This window comes from Bombus terrestris, chromosome 16 (assembly GCF_910591885.1).
Source record: "Bombus terrestris chromosome 16, iyBomTerr1.2, whole genome shotgun sequence".
In the NCBI taxonomy this organism is placed as follows: Eukaryota; Metazoa; Arthropoda; class Insecta; order Hymenoptera; family Apidae; genus Bombus; species Bombus terrestris.
The window spans coordinates 5,613,537-5,633,213 of NC_063284.1; the positions used below are offsets into that span (position 1 = coordinate 5,613,537).

The 19,677-nt window shown below is 31.0% G+C and overlaps 3 protein-coding genes across 11 annotated transcripts; all 3 read left to right on the forward strand.

The window, feature by feature from the left end:
- Positions 1–381: 381 nt before the first annotated feature.
- On the forward strand, positions 382–13,482 carry LOC100642228 (DNA-binding protein RFX2). Of its 4 annotated transcripts, none has more exons than XM_048413264.1 (17): positions 382–558; positions 5,062–5,372; positions 5,599–5,791; positions 6,081–6,125; positions 6,455–6,560; positions 6,621–6,720; positions 6,824–6,979; positions 7,263–7,394; positions 7,676–7,857; positions 7,954–8,424; positions 8,499–8,620; positions 8,692–8,789; positions 8,845–9,000; positions 9,085–9,287; positions 9,365–9,518; positions 9,599–9,650; positions 9,729–13,482. In XM_048413264.1, exons 1-17 carry the CDS (start codon positions 441–443, stop codon positions 9,770–9,772), a joined length of 2,643 nt encoding a protein of 880 aa, XP_048269221.1. In that variant the 5' UTR covers positions 382–440; the 3' UTR covers positions 9,773–13,482. The 4 variants fall into 4 exon arrangements, with proteins under 4 accessions (XP_048269221.1, XP_048269222.1, XP_048269223.1 ...); XM_048413265.1 differs by having other exon boundaries at positions 383–558; positions 5,611–5,791; XM_012317690.3 differs by lacking the exon at positions 382–558 and adding an exon at positions 2,981–4,627.
- An 808-nt stretch (positions 13,483–14,290) lies between these two features.
- On the forward strand, positions 14,291–17,894 carry LOC100642470 (traB domain-containing protein). Of its 6 annotated transcripts, none has more exons than XM_012317693.3 (7): positions 14,291–14,397; positions 15,619–15,863; positions 16,386–16,597; positions 16,742–16,856; positions 16,926–17,062; positions 17,137–17,546; positions 17,629–17,894. In XM_012317693.3, exons 2-7 carry the CDS (start codon positions 15,626–15,628, stop codon positions 17,795–17,797), a joined length of 1,281 nt encoding a protein of 426 aa, XP_012173083.1. In that variant the 5' UTR covers positions 14,291–14,397; positions 15,619–15,625; the 3' UTR covers positions 17,798–17,894. The 6 variants fall into 6 exon arrangements, with proteins under 6 accessions (XP_012173083.1, XP_003401714.1, XP_012173082.1 ...); XM_003401666.4 differs by lacking the exon at positions 14,291–14,397 and adding an exon at positions 14,943–15,246; XM_012317692.3 differs by lacking the exon at positions 14,291–14,397 and adding an exon at positions 14,943–15,173.
- Positions 17,895–17,966: 72 nt separating this feature from the next.
- On the forward strand, positions 17,967–19,555 carry LOC100642822 (histone-lysine N-methyltransferase SETMAR). Its single transcript, XM_003401669.4, has one exon. The coding sequence runs from the start codon at positions 17,969–17,971 to the stop codon at positions 18,722–18,724; it is 756 nt and encodes a 251-aa protein (XP_003401717.1). The 5' UTR covers positions 17,967–17,968; the 3' UTR covers positions 18,725–19,555.
- Positions 19,556–19,677: the final 122 nt, after the last annotated feature.

Here is a 19,677-nt window from a genome sequence, read left to right on the forward strand (position 1 = left end):
TTTCATCCTTTCTTTATTTAGATGACATTTCTTCGATAAAATATTGGTTGTACCTTTATCTGCCCGATGCCTGATTAGAATTTTAGATATCTGAAGGAACACGAATTTGGTATTTTTTGACCATCCTTTTTTTTGAATATAATTAATTTTCACGTAATCAAATTAATCATTGTTCCACATTACAATCTATAAGTGTTATAATTTATGGGCACTTTTTCTCTTACTAGATTCTTATAAGAGAAAAATCGTATATTGTTCTCTCTGTAATTGAAGAACTATAATCTGATCTTCGGTTGTTATAAAGCGTGGTTGAAAAAATTTACGACATTCTGGAATAAAGAGCAAATAATTTACGCCCGTGGAAACCGTATCTCGGGATACAGTCGACAGATTTTCCCGCGATTAAAACTCTAAAACTTTGGCGTGTACTTCGCGAAAGTATGGAGTGGCAGGAAGAAGACGAATACAATTCCATTTTTTCCAAGAGATATTCCATAATGATGGCGGAAGAATCCTCATTGCCGATTATTTATTATCGATCTCAAAATTTGTTGTCAAGTAAGTTTTACATTTACATATTTCCTACACCTGTTAGAAGGTTAAACGTGCAGCGAAAGTTTATTTAAAATATAACATTTTTGTCATTGAGTGTAAACGTATTTAGTTGTTTTAGGAAGATCTTATTCGGGTTATTCGTTTTTGTTACGATAATAGACTGCGGACTTTTATGCATTTTTATATTTTTATGAACATAACTAAAGAGATAAAATTCCAATCAAATTTCTAATTTAAATAGAAATTCGTTTCATCTACTATCAAATGTTATAGTAAATATTCTATTTTGGATATTTTATATTTCTTTGCACATTATATGCATTGTGCGCCATGATGTATTTTTGCATCATTAGATTTCCCATAGATGTATAAAAATCCGCAATCTAGTAATTATATTTGTGCATGATTGGTTAGTTATTTACAATTTCTCACTCTTCGACAATTTCGAACAGCGCGCCACGTGAAAGCGCGGTGTATTTGTATGATCGATTGATTCAAACGAATTAAATGCAGATTAAGATGAATTAAAGATACTCTGACATATTGCATATGCAATCGAGTAAAAATCAGCGGCTAATCTAAATGATTATTCATCGGAGCAAAGCAAATGTCATAATGCAGTTTGTCGGTATCACATATAGGCTGCGCATTGATATGCGATTGCGCACACATACACTAACTGCTATGTAACACAGTTTCTATTTATGAGTTACATTTGCCATTTTTCGAAAAGGGGATTCCTATAGAAAAAAAGCTTGAGTAAAATCTTATCTAAACGAATGTTATAGATTTTAGTGATTTAATCGAGTCCGACTGTTAATGTAGAAGAAGGGCACGCGCGACATTATTCATAGGCGTATCAATAATTCTATAGACCCGGTTCATGATTATTCTGTAAGAATAATTTTTTACTCGATTTTAATTGACTATTAATAGACGCGGATTTTTATGCATTTATAAAAAATTTGAAAGCGTAGAATTGTACAAAATGCACGTAATACGAAAATATGTATAAAGTATTCAAAGTATAGTGCCTTCTGTAATACTTGATAGTTAAAAGAATTTTTTACTGAGATTCTACTTTTTAAATTATATTCTCAAAAATATAAATTTACATAAAAATCCGCAGTCCAATTACTAAATATCATTGTGTATTGCGGGATATGTAACTTATAAGATGATTTTAACTATGGTCGCGATAGAAGTGCTTGATCATGTAACATACACAAAAGCTAGTACTAATTAAATTCACTGTCTATCAAATTGAACTTGAAGATGGCCGAAATTTTAATAAAATATGGTTAAAAAAGACGAATACCATTTCGTTTATTCTAAAGTACATTTACTTATTATATCTTACGAATTACATATATATAGTAGCTCGCAAAAATATTTGAACACTGAACACAAAACTTTTTTTATGAATATATTATACGCATTTTTTAAAACTTTTTGAAAATTTGTTAGCACTGTAATGAGACACAATTATTGTGATTATAATTATAGAGTTTGAAATCAAAAGAGTTTGAAAATGTATATTAAAGTCACAAGACATTTATTGCAAACATACACTTAGTAAAAAATTAGTATACAAAATGAATAGTAGTCTTAAACATAAAATTAGTGCTAAAGATGGTCTGGTAAAATATTATGGCTTATTAATATAGAAAATAATTGATTGTTAATACTGTGCTCATCCTTGCAAAGTATACGTTTCCAATAAATATCTTGCAACTCTTATGCACATTTTTAGATCCGTCTCAAATTTTACCAATATGAATCACGATAGTCACGTTTCACTGTAGTAATAATGAAATTTCAAAATGTTTTTTATAATATATACATAAAAGTTCCTAAGGATATTCGAATACTTCTGTGAGCGTATGTATAGAGAGAGAATGAGAAGGAGAAGAGCGAATTTAATAATATTTAGAAAAAATAGTGAGCTTAATCAGAAAACATTGATTTGAAAGAATAAAATTTAAAAACATAAAAGAGTATATTCTGAAAGGGCATAAATGATAGTGATAGTTTGTAGTATTGGTTGTTTTGTATATATGTATAGGGAAGTTATAACACCCTAAGGTAAACGAAGATTAGGTACGGTACTGGTTGTGACGCGGGCAGTGATGCCGTAGTCAAGGCGACCGCAGCAGCAGACAACCAACACTCCGACCAGCCGTCGACAACAAAATATACAGGTTTGTCGGAGTGTGCTGCTCCGCTTTTCCACTTCTACTGTGCCTTGGCTGTCCGCGTGGTTTCCTGGGTGACAACTACGGCAGTTCCTTGAACGGGAAAAGCCCGATTGAAATACGTGGGGGGACACGTTCGGTCGCGCAAGTGCGTCCGGGCGTCGTGTTGAAAGTACACGCCATTCATGAAGACAGGTGAGTAAAAAAGAAACGTATGAACCGCGCTTTCTTACGATTCTAATTACTATTGTTTGTGCGCGTGTTCATAGAATTTTCCAAACACGATTACGGAAAACAGAACGTAACGTGTTCGAACATACAGCGTACTAGCGTCTTATCAAACTCTACTATATTATTAATTTTATCATCTGCAATATGTATTTGTATAGTGACAGTTGATACAATTTGATTATTCATAGTTGTAAGCTGAATTATCCAAATAACTGCGATTTATAGTTCTGAGAATTTTTTCATGTTTTGTAATTATATTTTTTAATGCAGAGTCATCGTACTATGGACATTCATACGTTACTGTTTAGTCTTTTTATGTGAAGATTTGTTGAAAATGTTTATACTACACTGTTAAGACTATGAATCGTTTGGTTGTTTAGACATTTACAGAAAAAGACTCTGGACCAATTAGATTAATCCTCTGATTTGAAAATTTCATTTGTTTTAAAATGTTATATTTTCTGTGGTCAGTATATCTTCTAAGTATTTGCTGTAGCAAAGATTAATTAATTTCTCCCACAGAGAAAATCATTGCAGATTTCTTGCTTTATATATTCCCCTATTGCATTACGCTTTGGTGATTTTATTGTGCACCCTACCTGGGGGATATCTAATATTTGGAACCCTGTGTAGCATTTAATTAAAATGGGCTTATCAATGTACTTCTTGAAGCATGAAAGAAAAAGCCCACCTTCAGCCATCTAATTATTTTAAAAATGATGCTGTAATAAACTTAAAATTTCAAGTATTGCAATGTTTCTTGTTCAATGTATAGATTATGTTTGTAAGATAAGACTTGTAATATTAAGATATTTGAAAGTATATAAATATATGTGATATTATATATGGGGAACATGCAATGTAAAATAACAAATAAGGTGTGCTACAGAACACTTTCAGGCATCAGTCATGCAGTCATGCATAACAGAGGCCAGGTGCATACACAGTATGCTTTCTAATGAAACCACCATTTTCTAGAATAACATAATACCTGATATCAAATAATATATTTTTCATATATTTTTTTCTCAAATGAATTATTACATTAATAGTGTCTTAATAGTTTTATGTTGATATTATATTTGCAAAGAAAACAATTAATATATCTTTTTTCAATAGAATATACAATAAAAATTTCTATATCCTATTTTTTTTGTACCATCGAAACTTTTTCACGGGTACGTAGGCTAATTATAAAATTTATTGCTATTGATCAGCAGGGAGTTTTAATACTCTCTAATTGCACCTATGATCCGACCTTTCCTATCGATGCTTTCAATCCCCTTGACAAGAGTTCTATGTCCATCCACGCGTATGCTACATTTTAGCCACTACCCCTCGCCCTTTCGTTTTCTTCCCTTTGAAACATTGTTTGGTACCTGTCACCCTACAGGTACAGGGTGTACCAATACATCTTGTTACACATACGTCGAAACGACAATGCCGTGTTTCATTCGAGCGCTCTTTGAGGCTTCTCTTTGATCTATAGATTATTGAATGCTACACACCTGCGAGAAATTACGTAGGCGATTCTTCTTATATGTAGGTTAGGGTGTCTGTTAATCTATCGCTATAACTAACATCCGATTCGCGGGTATCACCGTTCGATTATGTTCCCTGCTTCTGCCTATCAACGTATACAATATGTATTCTGAAATTTATTATAATAAAAATGATTAACTCTACTATATTGTTATTCTTTCGATACTTATACACGATCGTATTTGTTATAATATAAAAAATAATCAATACATTCTTGCACATTGTATAATATACCTACATAGCAAAATATACATAAAATTTTTATTCATTTACGAAATATTTATCTTTCTCATTTTCATTTGAGAACTTTCTAAAAAGTAGTACATAATACTTATCAAGTGGAATAGTTTGTAACAATCTATAGATTTTATAGTAATTTTGCTTCCTTTATTTATCAATCAATTATATTTCTTTAGTGATTGCATTCTATAGAACAGCCATAAGCATATAGAAAGAATTTATAGCAGTTCTTCCTATGCTGAGTCTGTTGGAGAACATTATTGATATTTATTGCATTTGTATATGTATACGTCTACAGATTCTTCCCTTCATAAACGGGGAGGTAGCAGTAGTGGTGATACAGTGGGAGTAGAGAGAGGTGAAGGAGTGATTGCCATGACTACGACAGGAGCCCAGTATGCCCTCGCAGCATCCACCAGAGCTAATAACAGTGGGGGTAGCTCTACAACCGTGGGGGTGGAACCTAAGCCAAGCGTTGTTGTCGTGACTACTTCCAGCTCCAGTGGCAGTGGTAATGCAGCACAGAGTCAGTCTACGAGGGGACAGCAACTTATTACTGTTGTTACCAGCCCTGATCCTTCCAGTCCAAATAATCTACAACCTATACAGGTTTGCTCAACTACATAGTATTAGTAAATTCTCTATTTGCTAAAAGATTTCCATTTTTAAAGAAGTTTTAAAGAAATTTTTGTCATGATGTATGGAACCTTATATTTATCAATTATATATATGTTTGATATTATTGGAAATGGAGAAGCTGTGTTAAATATTTATATTATTATATAGAAATTTACCGTTGATCATGAGAACATGCATACTATAAATAATAATTTAGTTATTGGTTCAGGATCCGCTTGAAACAGCTGCAGACTCTTCCAACGGCTCAACAGGTACTCCAGCGCATGTTACAGCACAAGTTGTAGTGAATACTACCCATTCTGGTCAGCATACTCTTGTTGATTCTGACGCTGCATCCACGTCTGCTGCTACCATTGTCAGTGGATCTCCGCATTTTATTACAGTAACAGGTGCGTTTTGAGCCAAAGTTAATTTCAATTCAGCTGTTAGTCGCAAAATTGCCGATTGCCGAGTCGAAAATTGCAAAATGTTCAAATTTGAGAACTTGGTTTTAAAAAATACCGTTGATGTATATAAAAAGAAATCGTGATAAGTTGTCGAGAGACTCCTTATAAGTATATGTTAGGGGTGAGTATCAGGATCAGTTTGAAAAAAAATTATAGTGTTTGAGTAGAGATTTGGCCCTTTCCATGCTGCTGAAAAACATGCACCTCTGTTCTTCTACTCTGACCACACTAGGCACCAGTGACTCACCATCCTACGCGTCCCTCACAACGGCAGTAGGTGAGGGCAGAATATAATTAGCATGCATTATTTATTTCATTACTAATGTACAACATACTTGTAAAAAAGTTATGTATTATTTGTTAATATGCATTAATTAATTTTGCATGTTATAGTACGTTTTTTATATGGATGAATAATAAAGAAAAATAAATTAAAATTAAATTTTATTTTAAGAGTGGAAGAGCTTACTTAAATGCATTCTATTTTTTCTAGTGATTGGCAAGATACAACTGCGTAACTCCTAAATATTATGCATTTCACGAAGCTTAATTCGTGTGAAAGTGTTGTCTATATAAATATATTGAAATATATCGCGTTTGTTTCAGTGTCTGGTGAACCGGAAGCGGTGGGGTCCGAGTCGGTTTCTCATCCTACCTATGTTCAATATGTTGAGGGGGATGGTTCTACGTATATACCGACAAATGGCCAGATGTAAGTATATCAATATTATATTCAATCGTTCCACTAAATTTTATAATTCATAATTTATAGGACATACCCTGTATATGCTGTTGGAGAAGCAGGAGCGATGTATACTCCTGCGTCCAGTCAGTACTACACACCAGCAACCACACCAGTAACTTATGCTCAGGTAATTTATAAAAGATCTTATCTGCTATTAATGGATGTAACTGTAATTCTAGCGTAATGTGTGGCTTTTAGTATTATCGTGAATAATATTTCATTGCATGTAGGTTACTGGTCAGGGTTCAAATTCTACAACTGGACAATTGTTATCCCAGGGCAATGGCACGTACCTTATTCAACAGAGTGTTGTAGATGGGGATCCGACAGCACACGCGTTAATATCTGCAGCTGCTGCACGTGCTAGTCCACAGACAGAAAATGCGGTAAGATAGCAATGCATGTTTATGGTTCCCATTGCTTTCAATTTCTTTATAATTTTGCAAAACTCTGTGTGCATATATATATATATATATATATATATATATATATATATATATACACTCTTTTTATATATATATATATATATATATACACACTCTTTTTTTATATAATATAAATTTGTATCAAGTTGCTCTAGAATATTAAATAGCGAATGGTGATCTATAATGAAGCTACTTTTTCGAAATTGGGATTTAATGTGGTATTGGTATGTTGGGTGTTTGATAGGAAACTGTGGTTAGCGGGGGTGGAGGGGCATACTTGATCAGCGGTAATTCAGGAAGTACTGCTGTCACCGTGGAAGATGCTGCAGCAGCAGCTGCAAATATGACGCATGCCACTAGAGTTTCCCAAGCAACAGTAAGCTGATACATAATCTCTATTTGTAAGCTTAGCTGTACTAATTTGTTGTAGCATGCAAAACTGCTTCTCTAGAGGTGCTTTATACAAGCTCAAAATTTAATTTGATTCGCCAATAATGCAAGAAAGATTTTTTCTAACATAAATACTACTAGCATGTGTGGGTGTTATGTAGTTTGAACTAGCATTTTATTTTCTGATTTTTCATGTATATAGTGTTATATATCTGTTGTTCGTTAATAATATGATTCTGAAGTTTATAATGAATTTTACGTAATCAGGTTCATTGGTTGCTTGAAAATTATGAAACAGCAGATGGTGTTTCTCTTCCAAGATCCACACTTTACAATCATTATCTACGTCACTGTTCCGAAAATAAGTTAGATCCTGTAAATGCTGCAAGTTTTGGGAAATTAATACGTTCCGTTTTTTTGGGTTTAAGAACCAGACGATTGGGCACAAGGTAAAGGACTTTATTGTTTTTTCTTAATACACTCTGCATTGTATTTTAATTGTATGTTGTAAATGATTATGTTTTAATCACTATCATCTTCCACAGGGGAAACTCAAAATATCATTATTATGGAATTCGTGTTAAACCCAGTTCTCCTTTAGTCATGTTAAATGAAGATGGAACACCGCGTCAGCAACATGGTACAAATTCGCAAACGAAACGATTCAAATTCGTGAACCAAAAACAAGATACTACATATGAGAACAATGCGCATTCGAATACGAACATTTCTTCGAACAATTCGCCGCCACAATATCATCAATATCTGGGTGAGGCGAGTGGTGCTATTCCAGAATTTCCAGAAATAATAGTCGGACATGGTTCGTCCCTTCCGGAAGATTGCACGTTAGAGGATATTGATACGTTTCGTAGTATATACAGAGAACATTGTGAAGCCTTTTTAGATGCTGTTCTCAACTTTGAGTTCGCTACTGTAGAAAGTCTTTGGAGAGAATTTTGGCGTAGCCAGGACAATAATAATGGTGATGAATGTGAGGAAGAAAAATATTTATCAAAGTAAGATTTTTATACTCGATTTTTTAAAGAAATTTCTGAAAAAGATTTTAAGACATTTTATACTGTTTATTTAGGACTAAGTTATATCAGATGTGTAAATGTTCAGAAGTTCAAGATTTCATAAGAAAAGTTGATTATACATTTTATCAAAATTTAGTTGAAGTACTAATGCCTAATGTGTTGCGACCCATACCGAGTGAGTTGAATTGATCACGCCATTATATATTTGTAATATCATTACGGTAACAATTGATGTACAATTTTCAGGTTCATTAACACAGTCTATCCGAAATTTTGCAAAAGGACTAGAATCGTGGTTGACGTCAGCGATGGCTGATTGCCCTGAAGAAATGACTCAAATAAAGGTAGTATTAAAAAATAATGAAGAATTATATCTTTTTTAACAATATTTTATTTTAGTTGACTGCTGTATCTGCGTTTGCTCAGACACTAAGGCGTTATACATCATTGAATCATCTTGCTCAAGCTGCACGTGCAGTGCTTCAGAATTCTAGTCAAATAAATCAAATGCTAGCTGATCTGAATCGCGTTGACTTTCATAATGTGCAAGAACAGGTATCTAATTTATTAAGGCTTAGTAATTTAATATAAAGTGTACCTCTTCTAACACTGAAAGATACATATGTGTATATTTTACAGGCTTCGTGGGTATGCCAATGCGATTACGCAATGGTACAACGTCTGGAAGCAGACTTTAAAGTAACATTACAACAACAAAATTCATTGGAAGATTGGGCAATTTGGTTAAAGAGCGTTGTAACTCAAGTTCTTAAACCATTCGAGGAAAAGCCAACATTTGCAAAGGCCGCTCGACAATTTTTGCTCAAATGGTCTTTTTATAGGTAACTATTTCAAATATATAAAAGATTACGATTAATTCCTTATATCTTTGATTATTATTTTATGAATCATTCAATAGTTCCATGGTTATTCGTGACCTTACTTTAAGAAGCGCAGCAAGTTTCGGATCTTTTCATCTAATTAGATTATTGTACGATGAGTATATGTTTTATTTGATTGAGCATCAAGTAGCAGTTGCCACAGGGACAACTCCAATAGCAGTAATGGGAGATGTATGTATTCTTGTCAGACAATGTAAGATATAATATTTTTAATGATTATTGGATTAATAGCTGTTTTTATTTTCTTTCAGAAAAGTCAAAATTGCTCTTTAGTTAGCGCGTTTGGAGCCACTTCTAATGGAGGTAAGTTATGTTTGCTTAATACTTTTCATGAATTTTATCCATTTACATGGAATTTGTAATTTAGAAATGTTTTTTTAGATGCGTCAAACACGACTCAACCAAAGCGTATGAAATTAAGCTAACTGCGTGCCTACGTCTTTTAGTTTTGAAAATAAGCCAGTAGCACCTGAGAATGGAACGTTAGCACAAGAGCATGCAGGCCTACTAACACACTAGTCCCATAAATTATAATTTTATATAAGATGAGATCTTATTGTATTATGACTTGAACAAAGAAGATTTTTGCATAACGAACACCCAGGATATATACAATCTAAGTAAGTTTGTGTGATATAATGTGTAGGAATATGTAATGCAATCTCGTTTCATACGAGTATATGATGCAAGTGTAACGTATCGCTGGCACGATGTTTAGTACATTAATGTATCATCTAGTCGAAACATCCTTGAAATGTGTATGGGACCATGAACTTATCATGCCCTTATAGTATTCAATATTGAAAGCTTACTCGACTATAAATTTCGTTTCCTTTGAAGCTTCCGAGCATTCCGAAAATTCTTAAACTTTACCACTAATAACTTGAACTTTGTACTACCTAATATACTTTACTTTTTAGCATGTTACATGAAAATTAAGTCGAGTGAGCTTAAAATAACAAACATCAGTTTGTGCAAAAGAAAATAGTCGGAAAGAGAACATTTTTTTATGGAGAAAATTTTTTCTCCTAGAATTCATATCGACGTATTCTATTTTGCACAAATAATTGAGTAACATTTTACAAGATCCGCCCCGTCGACGGTATTGTCAAAAGAAAGAGTAAGAAAAGTAACTGTTCCTACTGGAGCAAATTCAAATTAGATTACTATAATGGTATAATCGATAACAGTTTTAAAAATTTCCGACATTCATATTTTTTAATGCAATTTATTAATTATACATCAAGCTGCGTAAAAAAGTTCTGTTGTAAGCCGTCTGTGTGTTATACTCTATATATATTCTTTCAGTACTTTTAAACGAATAGTACAAAACAGCGATGAGAAAAGTGGCGAATGTAATGGTATAATATAATCGTTTTGATTTACTGATAGAATATACATTACAGTTCTTACATTAAATGTATATATATGAATGGTATGACAGAGAATTGCACAGTTGTTGAAATTTAATATGAAAGAGAAAGAAGAACATAAAATTGCAAATTGTATCAGTGAAAACTGTGAGTGTCTTCAAACATACTTCGCATTTATTACATAATTTTAATATATTTAACTACAGAAGATGATTTGTATTTGTAGACACTCAAGTAACTTATCTATGTAGTAAAAACTAACTAAATTTTAAGTATACATTGTGAATTTCATGTTACACTTTTTTGTTATATATGTATTATTTTATGAAAGCATGTCAAAATATGTAAGTTGTTACAAAAGTTGAAAACACACATACTTTTTTTTATGTATGATTTCATCATTTATTGTATTTATTCAGCCTGATGGCCTAGAAATTGGATTTCGTGTTACATAATGATTTTATCACTTATGATTATAATTAGATTTAATTATATATATCACAGCCACTTCCTAAATGTGGAAATTAGTTGAATTAATGGAGATATACTATAATTATTTATGACTTACGATATGATACCAAAAGACTTATATTCTAATTTGATATGTTTATTTCTAAGCATTTTAGTGTATATTGAGAGAAAGGGAGAGAGAGAGAAAGAGAGAGTATAATTTGTTGCACACTGTAGGTTCATAAAAACTTATAGCTATTATTATGTTTTGTTTCCATAAAAAGTTTGATATTTCTGAATTTCTCATATTTTATGTCATATTGTACATTTATTCCATATATTTAGTGACATGAACAAATATATACACACACTATTATATACTTTGAGAGAAGTACAAAGTTTCAATGAAATTGATGTGTACTTGTTTTGACATATTTTTTCAGTAATTTGCTTATTATGGTTATTACCAAATGTCAGAAAATTACTCCAATAATTCCATATTTATAAAACAAAAGTACTTTATTTGAGAAACTTGCACTGAAGTAAACTTCAATTAATGCTTGCACATTTACGGAAATGAATATTGAATATATTAAAGGATTATCTTTCAAAATTATTACTACCTGCATGCGAGTTTACTCAAATACAAAATTGATGATGTAAACGTATTTTTTATTGTAAAACATTGCTATATAGATTGTTTAATTAGACTTTGTGAAAGCACGTTACGTATTTTACAAGAAATCGAGAATTATTATGTAAAAATATACGAATTGCTTGATTTTCCAAGAGAAATCCTGTCAGAACGTATCTCGAAATGTAGGAAATGAGTAATTGCATAAATGTTTAAATCCACTGTAGGATGATATTCTTATTCAATATTAAATTGAAAGATAGAAACTCCTATGAACAAACTAAATGTTTGGCAAAACTTGGTGCCTTTTATTTCATACAAGAAAGAAACGAACATTTTTTTATTGTATCTTGATTATATAAAGAATCGAGACCAAACGACCAAGATGAATGGGACAGATAGTTATGCTCTTCCTTTAGGGCTTCTTTTATAGCATTTTATTTTGTAAAAAAGAGTTAGGAAGTTTTTTCAAAGTGATGGAGTAGAAAAGAGAATTAAATGAATGTATGAAAGGAAATGAATGCATTTTATAAAAATATTGTATCGAGCAAAAAATCGCGGTTATTTCTTTTAAATTTATTTAAACGACTTTTTTTGCAAAAAAAAAGATTTCTTCCAAAGTAAAATTCACTTTGTTAAAGGTCATAATAAAGGGTACTAAATACTGATCAAATTTATTACATTGCGATGTTCGTAAATAGTTTTAACGAGAATAGGATACAAATATATATATATATATATATATATATATATTTATATATATATATATTTATTTATTTATTGTATAAAAGTATTGCATATATACACTAGTCAAACTTTTTATAGATTTAAGTCGAGAACAGGGATTGAGTATCACACAGTAAATTGACCATTGGTTGCGCATTATATTATTTGTGTGCAAAAGGAAAGGATAGAATATTTCCATAACTATAATGAGCTTATACATGTAAAAATTAATGATATGTGTACTTAGCATAAGAATGGCTTTTTAAGAAATTTCTATATTTCTTTTTTTGTCAATAAGAATTCATGCAATGATGGCAAGTATGATTGAATATAGAAATGTGTGTTAAACGAATTCATTTTCAAAATGCAGCATTTAAAAATCAAAATCAAATAGAAATGTCTTATTATATTATACAAAAACGATACTATACAAAAAGAAATGTTTTGCACGGTTCTGTATTCATTGATACTTGCTTGTACTTTGTACTTCTTAGGTAGAATCGCTGTTCGTAAGTTTCACATAATTATCACAAAGTGCAAGCAATTGTAGTCTTGTTGTTGATGATAAAAGATCAAACTTAACACAGTTTCCTATGTTGCGAAAGAAGACGGCCTTAAATAATTCCAATTGTAAGACAGAAAAAAAGATTTACTACGTTGTTAAGAGATGAACACTGAGAACAAACGAAAAAGAAGAAAATTAAGATACTCTTGAGAGAGGAAAAGTAAAAGTATCGTTTTCCTTATAACTTAAAGAAAATATTTTGATACCTCCAGATTTGCACAAGTCGAGTGTCATTCATTACTGCTTAAATAAGATTATTTTTACTGAATGCAGCTCAAAACGATAAACAATTTATATAAATTATGTGAGGTGTAAGAAGCTCTAAGAACTGTGTGAATGTGCGAATCACAAAAAATTGAATAATAAATATATGTTTAAAACTTGTAAGATTGCGTTTGTTATCTAATTTGTGATGTTATCATAAGTCATTTAGTTGACGAGAATTTTTCATTAAAATAATTCATTGAGGGACATTTAAAAGAATAAAGATAACTTAACAAACTTGAAATCTATCAACCGGATACCACCTAATTTCACTTTTATATTTACTGCAAAACATGAAATACCTACAACGTAAACAATACAATAATCATTAATGTTGGACTAAGGTTTTTGCTCGTTCAAAATTACCCGCGTTTCGCACGAATCATATGTAGACCCCAGAGTCGAGTGAGCTGCTCTCTCAGTCGCCATGTTGCGCGCGGTCTGTATATTATGTAGTTGTGCGCGGTGGAACGAAATTTTCCAAATTTTTCACAAAATTTCGAGAAGTTGAATTAGTTTTTATTCATTTCGTATATAGTATACTTTAAAGAGTAAGTATTGATATAAATAAGAGTAATTTAAAATATAAAATACTATAATATCAACATAAACATTATTAATGCAGGCTAAGCTGTTTTCTTATATTATACGTTTTCTTTATCTATTTTATTCCGCGAGCATTGTTAATTTGTCGAGAATTTTATTCTTTTTATTCAATTTTTTACATCGACGATGAAGTATAATTAGGAAAAGATGGCAGGGATTATAATACATGAAAATTATTGTTCGAAAAGAATTCAATTTAAGTTTGTCCGTTATATTTGAATCATAACAGCACCCTCTATCGACCATTTTTTTATAATTTGAATTTTGATAGATGTTCGTTTTTACAGCAGAATTATAAACTAGCTGTTATATTATTTGTATTATTGTAGACGATAGAGTAACGCGAGATATCTTCAAGAAGAAAATACAATAACACAAAGCAAGGAGAATTTCATCTTCCTGATTTTTTACAATCAAGGTTTCACTGCATTGGTAAGTGGATAATATTGAATATTTTGAATAATTAGACTAAAGAAATTTTTATAAGTACAATTAAAGAAATGCAATGTAAATAGAAATTTATTTCATTGTCTAAAGATTATAATAAACATTTAGGTGTTCCTTGCATATTACAGTACATTCTGTATATCTTTACACATATAAATTTTTAATAAATAAATAAGTATTCTCAGCCTAATTATTATCGGCATTGCGCAATACCTTACTTCTTTTGTTTCAAATTGTATTTACCATAAAATTGTGATTAATTTCAAAGAATTCGATTATTAGTTTGGCAGATACTCGAAATAGAAAATAATTTATATGTATGAAAATTAAATCTTTTTTTATTCATTATATATATCTAACATATCTAACATCATATCTCATGCATTAAAATAAAATCAAGAAAAAGGGGAATAATACACATTACTTAATATGGATAATTTTTAACGTTAAATATAAATCTCTAGACTTATACAACAATAATAATGACAGGCAATTAAAGTTGAGACAACAATCGATAGTTTGTCTATAGTTGGCTAATTGGTATAGAATGTATACATGGATAGTATATCACTGCCTTTTATTCATACAGTCATACGATATTTTGTGTATTTGCGGATAAGTAAAAGAGAAAACTTAACAATAAGCTTGATTCACTTCATGAAATTTAGCAGAACAATTTATTTTAATAATTGAAAATCAATCAAACATTCTCTGTAAAATTAATCTTAATAGTTGTTGACACGTCATCTACAAGTAACAAGGTAGTTCCAGATATTTTTCTTAATAGTTTTTGTTTATTATATCTATTTACAGTAAAAGGAAACTATATCTAAGGTATCGTTTATCTGTTACAACATAATATTTTTATAACAAATTTTGAGCCATTTTGGTAGTTAGAATAATACAATTATTAAAACCATATTGTTAGTTCTTGAGGTTATAGGAAAAAGTAATTTAAACATTTAAGCGTTTTTAACCAATTTCTTCGAGATTTTCTTAGAATTGCAACGAACTTTCTCGCGTTCATTAAGTGATGCTTTTATTTTGATAATCCATTAATTTTAAATATGTAAATCTAACTATATGTTAGACAAATTTTTTGCAATCAGTTGTCATATGGCATTAGTAAATTTTTCTCTAATTTCAAGAAGTCTATAAAATCAATTAGAAAAATGATTGAATTTAATATATACTTTCAATTGTTAGGTATAAAATGTCTTCAGATATCATGAGCACAGATTTTGGCAAAAATAAAAATATGCTAGTTGCTAGACGATACTTTTTAGTTGATGCAAATGATATTAATGATGATAGAAGTTTACATATTCCAACTCCATTTGAAAAGTTAATTAGTAGTGAGTTGCAAATAGATGTAAAGACGGTTAATAAATCAAAACCTGATTTGGATACTGCAAAATCTTCGATAGATACTAAAGAGGATCAAACTAAAGGTGATAATAAAAAAAAGATTAGACAAAGTATTCTTAGTGATGATAATATCATCAAAGATATTTCATTAAAAAACATTCCTTGTAAATACTTGCCATTTTGTAGTTCATTATAATTTAATTTTCTGGTGATATTTGTTAATAGAATTTGCTATTTAATTCGTTATAAGTATGTTGTTAGTCACTTGAATAGGCACTTTAAAACAGCTGATCTTTTAAGGTTTCCATAGAAGGAGACCTGCGAGGTTTTTCTTTCTCTCTTTGTCTTTTTAATATGATAATAAAATCAATGTTGAGCTACTGACTGAGTTATAGTGCACATCTGATACAGTAGTATATTAGTGCTTTCAGAATGCCAGTAAAATATAAAAATAAAACAAAATTTTCAAAGCGTCAAGGTATCATCATCACTTATAGAATAGTTCCTAGAAGGTCTTATCTTTACAAAAATCCATTTCTTAGAAATATTTATGAATATTTTGTACTCTAAGGCTTGTATTTAAAACAGGATTGTTTTTGCTCTAGAAGTTGTTGGACATCAATTGAGATTTAGTACTCAAAATGAAAGTAATTATAAAAGTAGTGATATTGCTGCATTTATTCAACCAGAATATGATGCAAGCATAGATGAGAAGTTACCAGAGACAGTGACATTACTTACTACACCAGAAGGAGGAAAATTATACTTAGTAGGCACAGCACATTTCAGTGTTGAAAGCCAAAATGATGTTGCAATGGTAAATAAATTATATTTTATATGTATTAGATATATTAAGTACATTTCAGAATATTCAAGGATCATTTCAATATGTTTTTTTTAAAGATAGTAGGAAACCCCTAGTAGGATAATTAAAAACTATATTTTTTCTTTACAATTAAAGATCATTCAGGCTGTACAGCCTCACATAGTTGTAGTTGAATTATGTAAAACTAGAATCGGTGTTATAAACATTAACGAGGAAGCTCTGTATCGTAATGCAACAGATTTAAGTATTAGTAAGTTCCCCAGATTGTTTATTTAAGTACAATGCTTTTGGCATATCATTCACTTACCTCGTTTTGCAGAAAGTTTAACTGAAACAATAAGACACTATGGGGTTTATAATGGATTGTTGCATATTATGTTATACCGCATGGTGAGTCATGTCGTTAAGCAACTTGGGATGCCACCAGGTGGTGAATTTCGTACAGCGTTCGAAGAGGTATACTAAAATAGACTTTAACCGAATTTCAATAACAACGTGAGATAATTATAAATTCCACGGTACTTCTTCAGGCAAAAAAGGTACCAAATTGCATTATTCAGTTAGCGGATCGTTCGATTAACGTGACATTTCAACGTGCGTTGAGACAATTATCTTGGTGGGAAATAATAAAGCTGGCTTGGTTAATGGTACGATTAGATTCTCGTATCAGTAAACAAGACGTAGAGCGTTATAAACGGAAATGTGTGATACAACAAATGATTTCATCATTGAGAGAAGAATACCCAGCGATAGAGAGAACGTTTGTCACAGAAAGGGATATATATCTTACATACCATCTTCAGATGGCTACTGCAGCACAACACACTGCAGAAGGGCTAAAACCACCAAGAATTGTAGGAGTTGTTGGCATAGGACATATCGATGGGATTGTTGAAAACTGGGGAAAAGTAAAAGCCTCTGATATATGGCCTATTATACGGTATATATAAAGTTAACTTAAGTATTCATGGATGTATCATTATGGATACCTACTCTTCTTTTCCATATTTTTTTTTTTATAGAGTACCTCCTCAACCTTTATCAAGCAAAATATTAAAGTTTACAATTAAAGCCTCCTTATTGGGAGCTACGATTTACATGGGATATAAAATTATATCACTACCTTCTTCTAATGCGTTGCAATCAATCAAATCGTCATTTGAAGGATTATTGGAGGTCAGTGCTAAGTAGAATAGCTGGAATTTGACTTTTAGAGCACTTTATTAATATATAACATATACTTTTTAACAAGGACAAAGAAACAAATACAAAATAATTGTTTCCTTTATTTTGTGCTGCCTATCCTTAAAGATCCTGTCGAACTTTCTTCTGGTTTTTAATTGATATAATATTGTAATAATCATGGAGGCGACTGCCTGTGCAGATGAATACGAACATGCTATACCTGGTGTCATGTACACAGTACATAATATACCAGGTCCTGGAATAGATCTGGAAGAGTTCGAATCAGAATATTCATTAGGTTGCTCATGTACAATTCAGTGTTCCAACTGTTTCTGTACACGTGGTTCGCCGAATTATAAAGATGATTGTATACTAGATGAAAAATTATCAGGGCCAATAGTTGAGTGCAACCCTCATTGTACTTGTGGAGAAAATTGTAATAATAGAGTGGTACAGAATGGTCCAGTGGATAGTCTAATTGTGTCAGAGATCGATGGAAAAGGACACGGTTTGTTCACGAGTAAACCCATTAAGAAAGGTCAATTCATTTGCGAATACGCTGGGGAGGTGGTAGGTATCGAGGAAGCAAGGCGTAGAGTCGAAGCGAATAAAAATACCATGAATTACGTTCTTGTCGTTTCTGAACATATCGAGGATCGAGTAATAGTGACGTGCATAGATCCTAAATATTTTGGCAATATCGGAAGATACTCCAATCATAGTTGCGATCCAAATAGTAATCTTGTACCTATTCGAGTCGAAGGACCAGTACCTCGATTATGTTTGTTCGCATCCAGAGATATAGAGATAGGCGAAGAGATAACTTTTAACTATGCCGGCGGAGTTACTAATTCCGTCCATAATCTCAGTCATACACCCTGTCTTTGTGGCTCCAACAACTGTTCTGGCTATCTGCCTCATAATACTATTTAAGACTGTTAAGCCTTTTGATAAATTTATCGAAAAGCCTTCAGTAAATTTGTACGACTGGAAAGAATTGAATCTGGATCGATCATAAAGTTGTGTAAATATAAAACAGTTTTGGTAATTTTTATTTATTCGTTGTTTATTTATCATTTATCGAGAAAAAAAATATATATAATATTATTTTGCAACAAGTTAGTATCCTGAAAGAATATTTATTTTTAGTAAGAAATGAATAGTTGAATATCAAATTCGTGATATTATGTTTGTTATAGCGTGTAGAAAATTAGTGTGCTAATAGTATAGAAAAATTATAATTTTTTCTTATTAATATAGGAAAATAGCAGAGTAAAGGAATGTTACTTTGATCATTATAATTATATTTTCTATTATAGCTTTCTTGTGTATTCGTTTACACTGATACATATTAGGAAAGATAATGGGGATAGGGATATTTTTGTGAATATAACAATTGTTAACTTTAACATATTGTAAATTAAAAAAAAAATCATTACAAGAAAGATTGTGATTCTCAGTAGATTTAAGGATATAACGTGAATTATAATTAAGAAATGATTTATCATAAAATCATGATTTTATAGTGAAATTAAAAAGGTGATGTACTAATATATTACTCTAACTAAAACTATTAAGAATGATACAATATCATTGTTACTCGAGCCTCGATTTAATATTCTTTGTTATATACGTACCAAACATTTTTGTAATAATTGATATATGTTAAAAACATATTATATAAGAATGCGTGTATAGTAAAACAGTTAAGCACAGTATATATCAATTTTCCAACGAAATAAAACATTCGTGCGTTTTAAGTAACACCAATGTTGTTAATAATGTAATTTTACTCTATATAAATATTTGAACACAGTTTTTTAAATCTCCATACTGTTAGGTATAAATAATGTGCAGTGCTGACAATAAAGTGGAGTGTGATATAC